The sequence below is a fragment of the Uranotaenia lowii genome, chromosome 2 (assembly GCF_029784155.1).
Source record: "Uranotaenia lowii strain MFRU-FL chromosome 2, ASM2978415v1, whole genome shotgun sequence".
Lineage (NCBI taxonomy): Eukaryota > Metazoa > Arthropoda > Insecta > Diptera > Culicidae > Uranotaenia > Uranotaenia lowii.
Genome location: NC_073692.1, coordinates 239408178 through 239426714, shown reverse-complemented (window position 1 = coordinate 239426714; position 18537 = coordinate 239408178). Strand labels below are relative to the sequence as shown.

The window sequence follows — 18537 nt, the reverse complement described above, 5'->3', positions numbered from 1 at the left end:
TTTTAGAGACCTTTTAAGATCTAGTAATTTTCCGATACTACGGTGAAAATTTTACTTGGAAAATATCTCCAAAGGAGGGGGTGGGGGGATTAAACCCCTGGTGAAGGCTGGCCGGATACACTGGGCAGGACATGTTGCGAGAATGCCGGACGACTGTCCTGCAAAACAGATGTTCGCTACGAATCCGATAGAAACGAAACAAGCAGGGGCGCAACGAACGAGGTGGTTAGACCAAGTGGAGCGTGATCTGGCGAATGTGGGATGTCCGAGAAATAGGAGAACGGTTGCTATGGACCCAGCGATTTTTAGTAATTATGTTCGTCAAGTTATGTCGTGAGACGGAATACTATGGAAATGGAATAAATCAATCATATTCAATGTATTAACCAGTTTTAAGAAGAAAAAAATTGCCATATATCAAGATAAAACTATCATTTTCCTTGCTCAATCTTCATGAAAATATTTAGTAAATGGTAATTTAGCATTTTTAGTACGAGATACGATACGAAAGATACTAGAGTTCCCGGGATTTTTTAGTGTTTCCTCTATTGTAGTCTACAAAGTTTAACTTAATAAATAAATAAATGAACAAAACAAACCCTAGATTTTTTAATAAAACTTGAAATTTAATAAATTTAACCATAAATACGTTTTTATGTTCTGAAATGGTGATAAAATGTAACAATAAAAACAAAAGTTTTTAAAAAAATTATTAAGTACTCAAAAATGACAAAAAGATGAAAAATTCAAAAAGTAAAAAAAAACAAAATCAAACCAAAGACTGAAAATGACAAAAAACAACTAAAAAATGATGAAGAAAAACAGCAAATATGACAAATGAGAACAAACATTATAAACAAAATAAAAAAAGTGCAAAATGCACCAAAAACATGATGAAAAAAATTAGAAATGACTATAAATGATCGGAAAATGACTGAAAATAACGTTTTTGATAACAAATATAGTTATAGTTGAGAAAAAAAACCGTTCGATTTTAGCAACATTCGATTTTGGCAACACAAAATGTACGGGCGTGTTGCCAAAATCGAACGGAGTCTGTATATGGAACCCAACATTACTCGGGACTCATCATAATTTCATGCTCACCACACACACCGCATCGTATAAAACAGTCAGTCTCGAGCAAGACCATGTATGCGCGCCTCACTCACATCGTCACTTTTTTCATTGGATTGGATACTTATTTCCTTGCAACGGGTCAAGTCAACCATCCAAGTTTCAGCAAAAGGAACCGGTGCAGGGCAAGGATACGAAGAGTGAACTTTCTCTCGCTCTCAGCAGTCCGAGAGTCGAGCGAAACAAAACATAAACATTGCGCGATGTCTGTTCGCAGGGGTGACAAGGGCAGCACTAATGTTTTCTACTTCTCTTTACACCGAGTTTTCGCTCCATCTCTTGGATTTACGTTCGGTTTTGTCTGCAGCTTGCCTCGGTTAACAACAGCTGCACCCGATCTGTCGTTCACGTCAGGCAGGGTACGTTGAATCAGTTGCTTCCAACTCGTTCGTCAGAAAGGACGTTCCTCCCTGAAACTTGGTGCAAATTTTGAAAATAAGGAGTTCAAATTTTAAGCTGATCTGAAAATCAGCTTTTTATTATCGTAAAAAAGATTTCGAAGCAAATTTTACAACGCGATCGTGTCTTGGAAGATCGTGATTATCGATCGAAGATTTCGTTTTTACGTGTGTTTTGTGCTTTGGAGTATTATCCGTGTGCTATCTTCTGGGGTGTATAAGATCAAAGGAATTAAGAAGTGGTAACGATCGGAAATTGGATATCAAGTGTCATCCTTTTGGTGCATGTTGAAAGGCTAAGCTGTGCCAAGAGAAAGGAAGCTGTGGTGAAGTCCTACAAGGGACGATCAGTTTATTGAGTGAAGGTAGATAGAGATTGAAGAACGAAGATCCTGTTCGGAAAAGGAAGATCAATTTCCGGTGCATTTTAAAAGGAGGTTTCAGTTGTTGTTTGCCACCCAAAAGCAAAAGACCAATGGTGGTTTGAGTGTTTGTTAGAACAGATCTGTTGAAGGAAAAAAAGGTTTTAAAACCCACCAAAATGGTACGTAGTCTATCGCAGTGGACCAAAACTTTGAGTTTTCCGGCACGGATTTCACCGAACCGTAACTCTAAGGAGTGCAACGTGAACGTGCTGCCGGTCACGCCGCCACCGGTTGCAAGTGCGGCACCTCCTGCGCCCCCGCGGAACAAATCAACTGCCAACGGAACGGCGACCTGCATCTCGACAAACTCGACGGCCTCGCATTCGTCCAGTTCATCGACGCACTCATCGCCCTCGCCTCCGCCCAACGTGCCGATCACGGAAATCAGTCAAATTGTAAGTTTCAATGCGTTATCTAAGGAATTTACTGTTGATTACCTTCGGATATCTGGTGGGATTACTTTATCTGTCAATGCACTGTCGGGAAACGTATAACTGTTTTTTTTTCGATTTCTTGACCAAATGGATTTGATTTATGTATCAAAATAATTATATTAACCTTGCTTTGCAAAAAAAAAAGTTGACGATCACGGCCTCTTTTTATTTTTTCGGTTTCCGCCTACATTGTTTCTCAGCCTATTTCAATGTTGCATGCTAATCAAGTTAGCCCTGCAAACACTGAGCACAGTCGTTAAGTCGGAGGGCTCTTCGTTTTTTGCCCGGCTTATACTTATTTATCTCTTCTGGAAATAGCGACCGTAAACCTAGACTAGCTAGAGTCTGAGTCCGTCGAAGATGCATGTGCCAGGCTAGGGCAAATATTTACTCAACTTTATTGAATTTCATTTTCTCCCCCGGAGTGAAGTTGTGGCAACCGTAGAATACTGTGTTTACTTTCAACATTCTTGGGAGCTATTTTCCCCCCAACTTGTCCGACCGACCTGCTTCACAGCTCCCACTCGAAATTCGGCCCGATCGCGGCTCTGTCGGTGTATGAGAATCTTCTGCTTTTAATGAGTTTTCCACTTAACGCATTGGGGCATTTCTCCGTGACATTGAAGGGGAGAAACGTGGAGAGCGGAAAACAATAATAAAATTTCGAATGGAAACGATCAACGCGAAGAACCTTGGAGTTTGGTTAGCTTCCCGGAGCCGCACCACGTTTTGGTTTGATGGTATTTTTAGTACGCGTACACATAGTTCTTTAATTCGTTTCGAGTGGCCTCCTCTGGGAAAAATTGGAGTCAATCGTGCAAACAACTGTAATTTTGTGTCGGTATCCAACGATCGTTGAAAAATTTGGAATTCTAATTTGACGGGCTGGAATGTTGTAAATCTTAAATTGGCGTTCCACCAGTTGACACCGAAAGGTCGCCAAAAAGCTGCTGTTCCAGTTTGTTTCCACTCGCATTATCCGGGCGGTAGCTTTGAAAGTTTTAATAAAATAGCTTTCCGAACAAGACTGGAGATAGAAAACACTTGAACACCGAAAAAAACATGATTCCCACAGGCGATCGCGGTCATGATCCCAAAGCCCAAACGGCCTACGTGCACCATTGTGATTGAACCTGTTGAGACACGCTCAAGTCGCACTCGCGGTAATCCCATAAATACGGCGGAACGTTTTTCACCAGTTCGAGGTCTTTCTCGCTTATTGCCATTCGACTGGTCCCGTTCTCCAAAAATTACCGTACAAAAAAAGAAAGACCCATCACACAACAATGACGAATTCGTTTTATGCCGAAGAGGAGACCTCTTTCGTTTTAAGTATAAACTACTTAACTCTTCAAGCGTGACTTATGAAGTCTGATGCAAACGAATCGTGATGAGTTCGAGAAAAAAAACAAACTAATAAAAGCTCAAGAAGGCAATCAACTTTCGATCGAAACGTCAGAGATCGAAACATTTCCGAAAGTAATCGAAGAAAGTCATCTCTTCAACTACTGAAGGTAAATCCCACCCGCCTCCAATCGATCGAATCCATTTCCGATTGCAATCGTCTGTGTAGTGTAGTTATGTTGTGAGAGAGTTTGTTGTCCATCCAGTGTCCAAGATTTCAATTTCCGGTTTCACACGACTTGGGCGGGTAGCGAATGATGGTACCGAGAAACAATCAGCAATAAATATTTCATCATCATTTCCATTTTTTTCCTCGCCTTGCGATTCTCCGGTGGTGAAAACCGAGCCAAGCTAAGCTAAGTCACTACTGTCTCCTCGTCTGATGGTGCTTGCTGGCAATTTGCATCATTTCGAATTCCATTCACATTCGTTCTAATGAAGTTGGTCGATCGGTCCTATTTTTTCATACTCTACTCGCTTTGGAAGAGGGGGAACTCGACGTCTGAATGACTTATTCGGCCGTTGACCAGACGAAAAGTCATGTGAATTTGAGCCGAGCCAGAATGTTTTCTTTTTTCAACCAAGTCCCGGGGCTCGGCCCTGTTAGAGCGGTATTACGTTTGACTTATCTGGCGCGGCTCGACCTTAAAAGGGCGGTTGGCAAAGTCGGAAAATAGCTGGAAACGAACGAACGTGTTGGATCAGTCAGCGTGAAATCTCGGTAAACAACGTAGTGGAGAAGGATTATGCGATAACGGAAGGATGTGGGGGATTATAAAGATCAGTCTAAATTTAAAATTTTATTTTACTGTTCATTTCAACCGTGCCTACTGTTGTTTGTTGTCATCCGTTTTCTACGTTCCGATCCGCAATTCCACCGCCTTCTTCGAGGTGATCTTATAAGAGTGTAATATTACAAAACTAAAGAAATTCAAAACAAATTGCAATAAGACACGTTGATTTTTTTCGATTTTTATTGAATTCATTACCTAGTGTGATAAATTTCAGCTGACTGCTTAAGCGACACGCCTAAGGCAAATTGATTTCTCTCAATCGACAGCGATCACGTCCAATTAACATTCAATCTGTTCGACAATCCAATGAAAATCGTCGATTCAAAAATAAAAACCCCTGACGGAACACTATCGGATCACAATTAGCGTATGTATTGATGGATGATCGAGGTTTCCCTCGTTTCGACAGGCAGGGTGGCGCTGTGCCGCCACTAATTGGCCATCCTTTGCTGGCCGGTCTTTATCGATTTTGTCGATTTTTAACGACCACTAGGGCTCGATAGTCGCGACCGTTGACAACTGATTTCCACCGGTAATTTCGCGTGGTTCATTAATAAGAGCGCGCGCAACTCGTGGTTTTGTATTATATTGCAAATTTTAGCCATTGGAACCAAAACAACAACAACGACTCAAGGTTGTTGGTTTTTAGGTCTCCGCGGTATGACTGACTAGAAAAAGGAAATCTGGCATTTATCCAAAATTGGTGATTTATTGTCACAGTTTCCCCTCTTTGTGTGGATCCGGTGGCTAACTGTTAATAAAAGTTTACATTTTTTAACGACCGTCTCGGCTAAACTTGCACCTTGTGCCACTTTAGTTTTTTCACTTAACAATTTTAAGAAATAAAAAGAAAGAGCAAAAATACAGAGTTGAAAGAGTAGAAAACAAAACACAACCCCGGTAAGTCACCCGTAAATGATTTATGAGTTCCGCGGCGTACTCACTCGCGTTTATGATGTGAATGGTGTTTTTGTGTCTTGAGCTTGAACGGGGAAAACATTCGGTACTCGACTTGCACGGGTGGGTTCAAATCATTAGAGAGAAAACATCACCAGAAGGGCCCTGTGCATGTTTTACCATCAGCCACCAAATTTAACTTTGATACGCTTGAGAGCGCAAGTTTGTTTAAGCCATGCGCGGGCAGACAGGAAACAGTGAAATAATAATAAAAGAAATCGCATTTTCTTCAGCATGTCGGATCACTTGCATCCGATTAAATGTCAAATGTTACGACGGGGAAAAACTTTCGCGGATGGGTTTGCAAGGGCATGAAGTGGATTTAAAATTATCACCTTTGTTTGTAAATATCTCCGAAAAAGAAAGATGGTTGAAAGTGAAATTTTTCCTTATTGTTATTATTCATACAAGTACCATCTAAATTCGTTTTTTTTTTTCTTAACAAAAACCATGAGTTTTGAGCAAAATTCACTCTAGGTACGTACCTCAGGCATTAAAGATAAAAATAATAATTTTAGGCAAGTTGTCTTTTGAATCAACTGAGGTTAATCATTATTTTATGCACCCTTCAATTTCTTAAGATGATCACTGGGCTCTTTCGAAATGTTTTCAACAGATTTTTAGATATTTTTTCAAAAAAAAAACGAACAAAGTAAATATTCAATTCTCGGCGAGGCTTTAGTTAGGTTTAATAAAGTAACTTACCATAGTGAAATTTATACATGTTTTTGTCTTATTTTATCGTATTTTTGATTCCTTTAAAATTATTGATCAAAATCAAAATACCACACTTTCTCTTACTTTAAGACACAAAAATTCGAAATCAAGTCGAAATGACGTTTTAAGAACACCCTGCTGTTTTTGGAAAGTAATACATCTAGCGACAAAGCGCAAAAACAGTGAGCGTTTCCATCTGGAATGTCGTTTGCGTGCTGCGCAAATTTCGTCGTCCTGTTATCACAATGCAAACACACCTGCGGAAGATAAAACGGTGCTGTGATGGAATTTATGGAGCATAACTTATCTTGAGTCTCGAGCGAGAAAAACAAGTCGCCCGTGTTTTCGGTATTCTCTTTCAGTTTTCCAAGTAAACCGCCAAACCAACACCAATAGATGTCTTCCGAATGGCATTCAATCCAGGTATTGTTGTTTTTCGGAAAAGAGGTTGAATAAATAATTGGGAAAAGATAGGTGCAACGCAAAAGATAGAAAAAAGAAAAAAAAACTGCTATTGATTTATAGACTGTCACGCAACAATCACCCTGAAGATCTTGTCTGAAGCATCTCTGAGTAATTGTTCCGAAATATTAGTTTTACGAATTAAGGGGAAAATGATACAGAATTTAACACAAAACGAGCAAGAATATTTTTTTTCTGCTCTTATGTAAATATTATGATTACCGAGAACGAACGATCGAACAAGAGAAAACAATTTTATGGTAGCATCCGCTTCCAATAAATCGTTGCGGGCTCCTTTATTTTCATATTTTGATTTCTATATTTTATGGGGACTTTGGCCGCGCTTAGTCTATTCGCCACGTTTTTATGTGATGCTACAACGATTAACAAGCATGATTGGAAGAATTCTTACTTGTTCGATATGTTTGTTTAGGTCCGGTTTGTATAAACGGATGCATCCCACTTTTCAAGTACCTAAACATTGCACTGGGTGCTACGATTCTAAAAAAACCCAAACGGAAATCAAGCTGGTCGTCTGCGATCTTAATCCAAAAATTTAGAACAAACCCGTTCCGACAGGTCGATACTGTTCTTCGGCATTCAAGCGAATCGTTTCAGTGTCAGTAGCCGAATCAACTGACGACAGGCCCTATAAGAAACACATTATCGCTCGAAAACCGGTTCCTTCCCAACTTCCGGTGTGAAGACCCTTTCGCACAGCACACAGTATATAATACCATGTTCCATTCATAAAAATCATTCCGAAGTAAAGAAGGAATAAAAAGCAAAACGCGTTTCAGCTTCACCAATCTTGCCAACTTTGATCAGGCGTGGTGTTGGAGTTCTGCTAAACGGTGATTACGTTTTGTTTCTTTCCTTTCGATCTTCTTCTGATGGCTTGCTGTGATTGGTTCGCGTGGCTCCTTTGACCTGAATGCGACATATCGTGTGTAAATGCACAGCCTGCCGAGCCAACAGAAGCAGCACTCGATCATTTGGGGCCATCCGAACGGAAATTGGCTCCGATTAGCGTTCGATCGAGTTGTTTGACAGATCGTTGAACTTCTACAGCCGTGATTTTTTGTGCTGCTGATAAGACTTATTCACACGATTCATTCTCGAGTGTTCCGAGAATGCGTTCGTCCGCCTTGAATTGTAACAAGGCAAACTTGTCATCAACGACGATGCGATGATTGACGTTATTACGTTCCCACACTCGCTTTGCGCTGACGTTCGTACGTACTCGTACCGCGATCAATTGATCGATACCTGTGCGTGTACAGACCCAAAGTAAACAAGTCTTATCGTGACTAGCGGTTTTTCGAAGCTTAGCCAAACATGTTGCCGGTCACCGGAATTCTCCGAAACCGGACCAAAATAAATCGATTTCTTCCTCTACTGCTTCCCTTTCCGTTCACCGGTCGCAAACCGGCCGCCTGCGATAAAAGCTTTCCTCCTTGCCGATCAGTCCAAAACAAAATGGATAGCCATGAAGGCCGCACCTTTCCCCATAACTCGAGACTTAATCGGCGAATCACGCCAAAGCCATACAGATTCTCTGGTCTTGATTTCCGTTTCTTAATCGCCCGAACAAGGTTCAATATTTACACATCTGCCACTATGCTTGGCACCGACCGCCTCAAAAGTTTGCGCTTCCCACAACAACAAGTGAGGAGAACCATAGCTATCGAGTTTGGTGTTAAATTACCTTAAACGGGGCCTATTTTTTATTCCACGAACTCTCAGCCAAAAGGTTAGAGAAGGGTTGTTAGCCGTACTTCTTTGAACACGCCTCAATTACATTCGGTATCCATAGCACAACAGCCCAAATCCAAACCCAATCTCTAATAACAACCATCCTTCTCTTCTCTTACCCGAACAGATCTACCCGGACCCAGAATCGGAAAAGGCCATCATGAGCTCGCTGGTGTTCTGCATCCACCACAAGCAGGGCTGCAAGTGGTCCGACGAGTTGCGCAAGCTAAAGGTAAGTGCTGATCCCCCCTGTTTATACACCGTTATTGCAGAAGCAATCCGAGATATTACATTGAAGATCACAGCTTCTTGCTGTGGAAGGTTCAAACGGCAAAAAATGCGTCAGGGCAAAACAAAAGAGTTGCGCGATCAACCTGGGGGATGCTGGCCATTATCAATGGTTTCACTTACTGGCGCAATTAACCTGGTTTCGGATGCTTTTGCGCCCGGAGGTCAAACTAGGTCGGGACTCAGGCAGAATTGTTTTGATTTTTTTATTGTGATTTAAAAAAATGTTAACGATTAATCCAATCTAACTGGCTCAAGGTTTCCAACATGCTCCGTTTGGAAAACAAGTGAGCAAATTATCCAACGCTGAGTCATCCACATCTTTGCAAAACAATATTGATTTTTGACTCCAACTACTTCATACACGTGATCATTCGACTGTGTCATGATCAGAAGATTTTCTTAGCCAGATCTAGTAAATTTTGTATTCAAACCTACATCAAGTACCGAGAAACAGGTTTATCTCTTTGCACGCAGCGAGTTTTTTTTTCTTCAGCTGTGATCTTTCCATGCTACTCGCGATCGGGGATTCGAATCTCTACGAAGGCAAGGCTGCGAGCGGCAACTTGTGTCGCTGTTCAAATGACCAACCGGCGGCGAGAGATTAATCAACGCCACTTTCAACCACAATCGTTGGTCTATTAGCAACAGTTCAGGTGATCCGGTCACGGCGGCGTCGGTTGTCCCACGCAGACAGTAAAAAAACCCGATCGTGCTGGATCTTGAAAATGACTTATCTTGTTAAGCGCGTCCATTTAATGCCCCTGAGCTCGTAGCAGATTTAATTGATCTAGAAGGGAAATTGTCCCGACCCGTCTCAGCACCGTCTGCAAATCAGGTTGATCGCGAAACCGTTAAGTCCATACTACAGGAGATCTCTCTTCTCTCGTTTGGGCGCTTACTCTCAGCCCAGTATGGGAAAAAGTAGTGACACAATTATTGTACTGTTTGAACTTTTTCGCGTTTTGCTTTTGTCCCGCGATCTCAACTTGTTGCACAGAACCGATCATCATGTAGTAATCATTTGTTAGCAAGCTACTAATTACATTTTTTCTGTTCGTTTTACAGGCTCACTTGAACACCTGCAAGCACGATGCAATCCCGTGTCCCAACAAGTGTGGGTCGCAGATCCCTCGAGTGATGATGACCGATCACCTGGCTTTCACCTGCATCCTGAGACGTGCCATCTGCGAGTTTTGTAACGTAGAGTTCACTGGAATCGGCCTAGAGGAGCACGCTGGAACGTGCAGTTCGGAGCCGATCTACTGCGAAAGCAAGTGTGGCGCACGGATTGTGCGAGGACGCATGTCGATTCATCGGGCTAAAGATTGCTCTAAAAGGCTGCGCCGATGCCCACACTGTAGTCGCGAGTTCAGTGCTGACACTCTTTCGGCTCACGGTGCTACTTGTCCCCGCAGTCCTGTGCCATGCCCTCAAAGGTGCGAAGCTGGTCCTTTTGCGAGATCCGATCTAGAAGCTCATCTACGGGATGAATGTAAGGCCCTTTCCGTGCCATGCACATTCAAAGAAGCTGGATGTCGCTTCAAGGGTCCACGTCATCTACTCGAAGCTCATCTTGAGTCCAATACATCCGCCCACCTTTCCCTCATGGTGTCTCTTTCTGGACGCCAAGGTCAACAAATAACCATGCTCAAGAACGCCATGGCCAAGCTCAGTACAAACTACACCGGAACACTGCTTTGGAAGATCACCGATTGGCAGGCCAAAATGATCGAAGCCAAAAGCAAAGACGGCCTTGAACTAGTCTCTCCACCATTTTACACCAGCCAGTACGGATACAAACTGCAGGCATCCATGTTCCTCAACGGAAACGGGCCAGGAGAAGGAACCCACATGTCCGTGTACATAAAAGTCCTCCCTGGAGAGTACGACGCTTTGCTGAAGTGGCCGTTCTCCCATTCAGTCACGTTTACCCTTTTCGAGCAAGGAACCCTCGGAAGCCAAGGAGGTGTTGCGGAGTCCTTTGTACCCGACCCATCGTGGGAAAACTTCCAGCGGCCATCCCTCGAACCCGATGCGCTTGGCTTTGGCTTCCCTCGGTTCGTTTCCCACGAGCTGCTGAACCGGAGACCGTTTGTCCGCGAGGATACCGTGTTTCTGCGAGTCAAAGTTGACCCCAGCAAAATTGTAGCCGTATAAACCTTCGAAGACTCCTAGTTACTAAGCTTAATCCCAAACGAGAGAACAATGAACTGCATTTACTTTAAAGTTCGCTCCCTGTACATATAGATTCGGCGAACTGAACTTTGTAGATAAGCTCAGCGGGGTTGCAAAGGTCATGTTTGTTTTTATATCGTTCATTTTCAAAAATGGTTGATAGGTTTAAATTCTCATAACAATCGAATTTTAATCTGCGCTAGTTTTCTCAAATAGTCTAGACTTCCTCCAAACTTACACAACCCCGTTACTCGTCTACTCACCTGTACATAGAACATATCATTAGAATCGCATAGTTCATGCTTGCGATTAACAACTGTACACAACAATTAAAAATCAAACCGCCGAGCGATAAACCAACGATAAAATCAGCTTGAAAATCTCAACTCAAATTGTTTAAAAGCTTGTCTTAGAAAGCTAGAAATTACGAATAACGATTCGTTTTCTCACATACGATAGCGTAACCTTAGAAGTAAAAAAGTCGTTGAAAAAGTATGTTTTCATTTATTCTGTCATACGACCAACATACGTTCGTTACGTTTTTTTTTTGTTTTCCTTTAAAATGTACTCAGGATTAGTTTCGTTTCCTGTTTCGGTTGGGTAAGCGAATTTTCTCACCCAATTCTCATAACAGAAACTACCGCTGGAATTATGCCAAAGTTTTGTTTGGATGGCTTTGTGTCGAAAAGGCGTTTCTATGATCAAACTGTTTGTTCCTCAGATCCGCCAGCAAAGCTTGCATCGTCAATCAAAAAAAAAAAAACGTCAAATCTCCTAACGGAGGTCGATAAAGTTTGGATCATTTTCTATCCCCAAATTGAAATTCTTTCCTACGATAAAGAACAAAAAACGAAGGTCAGAATAACTAGCAATGTAAGTGAACCGTTTTCGAGTCATTAGGTTAGTTTATTCTGTAAGCGGATAGCAACATAAGTAACCACGTGTCTTTGAGCACAAATACGAAAGCACAATCGATTCTCGAGTTCTGTAAAAAAAAACGTTACAATCGTGAAAGGTGCAGATCGTACAAATCGTGTAAAGTATATCATCTAAAGCTAGGAAACCATTTCACAATTAATAAAAAAACAAACTTTGTAATAATTAAGGCATATTTAACCACACAATCATTAGACATTTAAGGTTTATCTCTTCCGTCATGGTTTGGCGGTACTCACAAAATGTGTCCAAAAATCAAAATACTAAAATACAAATTTGAAAATTAATATGGTGATTTTTTGTACAATAATGATGACAACATCCTTATAAATATGGACAATAATTTCTCCAACATTTAGGTAATTTAATTCAGTTCCTCCGCAGCCTCGAACAAGATCGTTCGCTTTTTGTTTAAATACCCGCGGGCACAATTTTCCATATCAGGTCACTTTTTAGTAACTTCGTCCCTTTTTTCAAGCTGGTCATTCACCAGTTACTGTTTTTGAAATGTGGTAGGTAACTCAAGTCACTATTTTTATAAATTTTCCACAAACTAGTTACTTAAATTCAGTGTTCGGCACAAAAGCGCTAAACCGCTAATCGCTAATTAGTCCGCATACTTTTTGTTAGCGGTTTAATTTTACCGCTAAGTTTTGATTGAGCTAGCGAATTAAAAAGTTTCGCTATTTTTGGGTTCCGCTAATTGAAGACCGCTAACTTCTATATATTTGTTTCAAACTCACGAATTTTTTGCGCAAATTAACTTCTCATATCCTAAAGCACTTCTCTCCGTAACTTCAATAGTAGAGGAACCCAGTAATAAACTTTTTTTTAACTTCGTTCAATCAGCTTATTGATTTTTAAGTCGTGAAGATATTTACTTTTAAAAAGTTTTTTTTTACAAATTGCAGATCAGATAATTTAAACATAAGATAATATACCATTGAACTATGGCATTGTTGAACTGGCCATTAGACTGAGTCAATTGGGATTATTTTCAAATTTTCTCAAACCCTCTGGTCTAAAAAGCTTTGTTTCAATTCATTACTAATCGGCGACTTTTGCAGAATTTGACCAAAACATGTCGATGACCGTGACTTAGTATTTCTTCAGATAACCGAGTTATAGCGTGTTGAATGTAAGAATGTCTTTTAGCATTGAAGGCATTACTCAAAAAATCATAGATGAGTTTTGAGCTAAAACATATGGATTTAGATCTTTGGAACAGGGTTTGAGAAATTCCATGACCCCAAATCGACACAGTCTAAATAGTTAATTTAGCCTTCGATTTAAGCACAGAGAATTTAGTTAAAAAGATTTGCTCTCATCATACATTTCTACCTTGAAAGTTTGAAAAATGTGAAAACTGTTTGATAGGAAATATAATAAAAAAAAAATCTGGACTGCATAAAGTATTTGAACCAAAAAAAATAAGATACAGCCATAATTTATGCTATAAATAATTTAAGTTTATAATGTTGTTGCTAGAAATTTTAATTAACTTTATTTGTATTTTCCGGTGTAACATATGAACTGCAAACCCAAATAACATGAAATAATTAAACATAAATGATTTTTTGATGTACGTTTTATTGGTCAACAGTTAGCAGTTAGCTATTAGCGTTTTAAGTTTGAGCGATAACTTTTTCAGCTCATTTAGCGATTCAAATTAAAGATCGCTAACTTTGACTGAGTTAGCGATTTAACTAGCGGCGCTAATTTTTCTGTTAGCGATGCCGAACACTGCTTAAATTATCTTTTTTTTTTTTTTTAATTTTATTCGGACTTGATTATTCGTTGACACGATTATTGATGACGCGATCATTCGTATTTTTATAACTCAATTTCATTCATAAAAACGTATTTTTCTCAACGTTTGTTTTTCGTCTTATGCAATGAAGCTCTATGACAGTTTGCTTCGGTGTTTTAAATTATTTTAAATTTAAACTTAAATAAAGTGAAGTAAAGCCTTTAAGGTGCTTTAAGATTTTAATATCTTTGTTTTTAAATAGTTATCTTTTCTCGGATTTGAATTGAAAGATTACGAGCTTCCACATATTAATGTGTGGAATTAAGTTCGAGAATATGATTTGGTAATTTTTTTAAGATGGAAAATTTTGAAACTTTTTCCAAAAGTCAATTGTCTCAAAAGGTTTTCTTAAAAGTCTTAATCCATTCGAGTATTTTTAGCTTGGACGTTTAACCACACACATGGAGCGTTTCAATATAAGTCTGAAATTTATTACTCTCAATTTAATTTGAAAAAAAAAAATGATTTCAAATTTCAATTGTTTCTGATATTTATTTAAATATTCCTTTTTTAGTACATATTAGCTAAAACAAGTTTTTCTTGAATTTCTCATGTCTTCAGGTACAATTTTTATTGTTTTTGTTCATGTAACAAAAAGATAAATATGGAGTTAAGTTCTTCGACAAAGTCGTTAAGCAGAAAATTTCGTTTTAAAAATTTATAAATAAGCTTTCGATTAGATAGCTTGGTTCCATAATAAAAAGAAATAGCATACTCTTTTTCAGATTTCTTTTTTTTTCAAATTTTCATGTAATAATGATAAAGAATGATGATGATGAGATTTACGCATGAAAACATTACTTCAAAATTTGCTAAAAATATGAATGAGTTTTGAACTTAAACAAAAAAAATTAAAACCTCAGGACCTGAAAATCAAATAATGAAAATTGACTCAATCTGAGGCCATGCTTATGAATCCTTATTCAAAAAACTGTTTTTAAATAAACAGATCTGACAAATTGACCATTTACACATCAGGTTGTAATTTTTGAATTCTCTATTGATGTAATTTTTGACTTGATGTGGTCACTAATTTCGCCCTAATTTGATTTAAAAGTAACTATTTTACTCTACTTTTTGCCCCATGGTCGCTTCTTAGGGTTACCATATCCCGCAATGCTAAAAAGAGCACAATGAAATTTTTTTTACAAAGAATAAGTAAAACTTTATAAAATTAAAAAGAAACATAGTTATTCTAAATCAATCAAATACAGCTAATTTGTTGGAAGTAATAGGTATGATTAAGCTTTCCAGATTGCCTGCTTTTTCAAAGAAAAAAAGGAAAAAGCCCGTGTCGTGTCCCAAGTCTACCAAGCTCACCAGCGCAGTTTCGCCGCCATGTTTTCTTTTGAAGGGTTATCCTTTTTTTAAAACACCAGCTGTCTCCGTCTGTTGGAATTCTGTTGGTGATTGTTACTCGCGGTAGACGCAGACAGCTGTTTAAAAAAACATGGATAACCCTTCTAAGGAAAACATGGCGAACAAAACTGCGCTGGTAAGCGTGGTAGGCATGGGACATGACAGCCCGGTTCGGTCCGGTTGCCCAGATATCGATGAAAAATGCCCGGATTAATCCAAAATCTAAGCGAAATCCAGACCCAAACTACGTTTTTTTACATAATGTATGATTTTTGGAGCATATTCCATCAAAATACACGTGCACACATTTTTTGGAAATTTAAATTTGAATTGAACACCGCTGATGTGACTCGATAAAGAAAAAAAATTCATGTGTTCATTTTCCACTTTTTCTTTTGAATTTTCATGAGAAATGTCTGAATTTTGGTCAGATTTTCTTGCCAGGTTTTTGGGTAAAAATGCTCGGATTTGCCCGGTTCGAATACGATTTAAAAAAATCTGGAAAGCTTAGGTATGACGATATCATAATATAAATTTTCTCAAAAAAAAATTTAACTAATGAGAAAAGAAGACAGAAGAAGAAAAAAAGAATATTCATCTTTTGAACAGGGAACTTAATTCTATTGATTGGGATTTATTTTACAATATCGACGACACTAACATTTTAACAGATTTTCTCAATCTGACTTCCCGAGGTCATAACCCATGGTTTAACGTTTCTATTGCCCATGCTATTGTAAACAGGAATTTAGCATTCAATCAATGGAAAACATCACGTAGCAATGAGCATTTCAACCTTTACAAAATAATTCGTAATAGAGTTAATACTCTTGTCAAAACTGCAAAGAAAAGATACAATGAAGGATTCCTTGATTCAAATCTATCCTCAAAAATTCTGTGGCAGAGATTAAGGAAAACAAAAATGAAACATTAAATACGATTGAATACGATTTTCTTTCCAGCATGGGGAAGTCTTCGGCCGGCTCAAGGGCCGGAAGAAAACGGATTGCTGAACCTAATCCAGGGCCATCTGCCAAAAAAGTTGAAATTTCCAATTCATTCGATGTCCTTCATAACATCGGTGATGAGGAAATATTCATATTTAATTCTGATAAGAGTACTAAGAAACCTTCTTCTTCTTATACTCTTAAAAACGAAAAGGTTCCACCAATTATGGTCAAGATTCCTGACTTCAATGCCTTTCGGAAAGAAATTGTCACTTCCGTCAAGGATGTGAAGATTTCTTTTCAGATCGGTCGAAGGGGAACTGCTCGTATTTTGGCGGAATCTCTTAATGATTTTCAAGAAATGTTAAATTATTTGAATAATAAAAAACATCAATTTTTTACGTACGACACTAGAAGTGATCGTCCATTTGAATTAAATTCTTTGTTAGGTTTTTCTCCAATTCAAGTAATTCAAATGAGGAAAAGAACCAACACCAATAATATCAGTAGTGTTGGTTTTGCTCCTGAACTTTATTTGATCCATTTTAAAAAGGATCAAGTTAATAATTTGCAAATTCTTGAAAAGGCTCGTCTTATGTTTCATTGTCGAGTCAAATTCGAACCTTTTCGAAAATCTTCAACCAATTTCCTTCAAAATATTACGCAATGTCGGCGTTGTCAAGCTTTTTGTCACGGCACTAAAAATTGTAGAATGAATGCCAGATATATGCTTTGCGGCTCATTCGATCATGAAAAGTCTAGGGGAGAGGCGGGCTATATGCGCATATTAAGGAAAGCACTCATTTTCTCCCATATTCCAATAGATAAGAGTCTGAAAACTATATGCACATTAGCGGACATCTGTTTTCTATACGTAAGAGCAATTTTTCTGTTAAAATCTCTTACAGTTTTTGTGAAAATAATTTTATAAAAAAATAAATCAAAATAGCGGATTTCCGAAACTGGCGGGCTAAATGCGCATATTTATGTTTTCAGCTATTTTTCATTCACACTTGCAATATTTTGGTATTATTTAATTGAAAATGGTAGAAACGGATGTTAAGCATACATCAAGGCTGAAATTTTGGTGAAATTTTCTACATCACTAGTTCTTTTGCATGAAACATAGTTAAGTATGTCATAAGGCCATATTTCATGGTAATATTTTGTTCATATTGTATTTTTATCAGATCAGTATGAAGTTCTTCTTTTTTCGCTGTAAGATCGTGACTTGAGCGTAGATTGAATGTTTAGACGATAGAAAGTAAAAAATTTATAAGACTAATCTAGGTATTTTTCTTGATGTAGGCATTTAACCTGCCTTGATATGGGCATTCAGAACCTGTCTCTTATTCCAATATCTTACCATTTACAACTTTGCCAAAAGCTTCAATTTGTTGAATTTTCAATTTCTAGATGGAAAGGAAAGAAAAATCATTAAAACTTTTGTTCACAGAATCTGTACGCACAATAATTAAAGTTCAATATATTATAACAAAACTGACAAAAATCTTGTTTGAATTTTTAAATTTTTTCGACTTTATATAACAATTTAGTTTTTTCATGCCATGTGTTAAAAGCGCATTACCCTCAAACTGCACTGACTAGATATGATGAATCTTTAGCCATATCGTAAATCGGCTGTATGCGCATATTACCCAATATGCGCATTTAGGAACACTTCCCCCTAAATGCCTTTTTGGTGGTGATAAGCCACAAACAGAATTTTTCAAGTGTGCGAATTGCGCAGGTAATCACTCCTCGAATTCGCTAGACTGTCCCATCAGGGCAAAAATTATTGCTTCTAGGAAAAATCCCAAAGTTTCCAGAAAAGTTTCTTCTCCTCCTTCCTCTTTTTCGTCTTCACACGTCGGGCCGGCAAACAACCTGCCTGTCCGCGGTCAGCCTCGGCCTACATTGGAATCACGGCTGGGTAATACCCGAAGTGATTTTAATGTTACCTGTGCTGATTCTGCGCCCCAGACTCGCTGTTTATCGTTCTCAGAGGTGGTTGAAAATGGGTTGCCCTCTTCAGGTTCAACTAATAAAAATGGGAAAAAACCAAGTCTCAACGTTCATGCGAAGGCTTGGGAAAATCCCCGAAATTCAAATGTTTGTTCTTCTCCTTCATTTTCTGATCCTAACAATTATGTTGATTTGGGTGAGATTACTGAGGAAAAATTAAAATTTTTGCATCAAAATTTAATGGAAATGATGCAACTTATGTTGAAAGCAAATTCAATGTTTGAAGCTTTCCAAACTTCTTTTAATTATGCTAACAAAATTATTATGACTTTACGATTCCCTCATGGATCCAAATAGGTGTTTAAAAATTATGAATTGGAATGCTAGATCTTTGCTGGCTAACCAAGATGAGTTCTTTTTATTTTTGAAAACTCAAAACATACATATTGCTGCCATCACTGAAACTTTTTTAAAGCCAGACAATAACTTCAAAAGCAATGCTTTCTTTAAAATTTTGCGTAATGATCGACTTGATCGACAAGGTGGGGGTGTAGCTATTGTCATCAATAGT

At 38.6% G+C, this 18537-nt stretch overlaps 1 protein-coding gene across 2 annotated transcripts in view; it reads left to right on the top strand.

Annotated features, from left to right (window-relative positions):
• The window catches only part of LOC129749167 (TNF receptor-associated factor 4), a 270948-nt gene extending 258776 nt beyond the window's left edge, over positions 1–12172 (top strand). Inside the window, exons 1-3 of one of the 2 annotated variants that reach the window (XM_055744081.1) lie at positions 1501–2355; positions 8611–8715; positions 9840–12172. In XM_055744081.1, the coding sequence (XP_055600056.1) occupies positions 2077–2355; positions 8611–8715; positions 9840–10931 (1476 nt within the window). In that variant the 5' untranslated portion in view covers positions 1501–2076 and the 3' untranslated portion in view covers positions 10932–12172. Of the gene's footprint in view, positions 1–1500; positions 2356–8610; positions 8716–9839 lie in introns of those variants that run through there. The other variant, XM_055744082.1, reaches the window with a different exon arrangement.
• The last annotated feature ends 6365 nt before the right edge of the window (positions 12173–18537 follow it).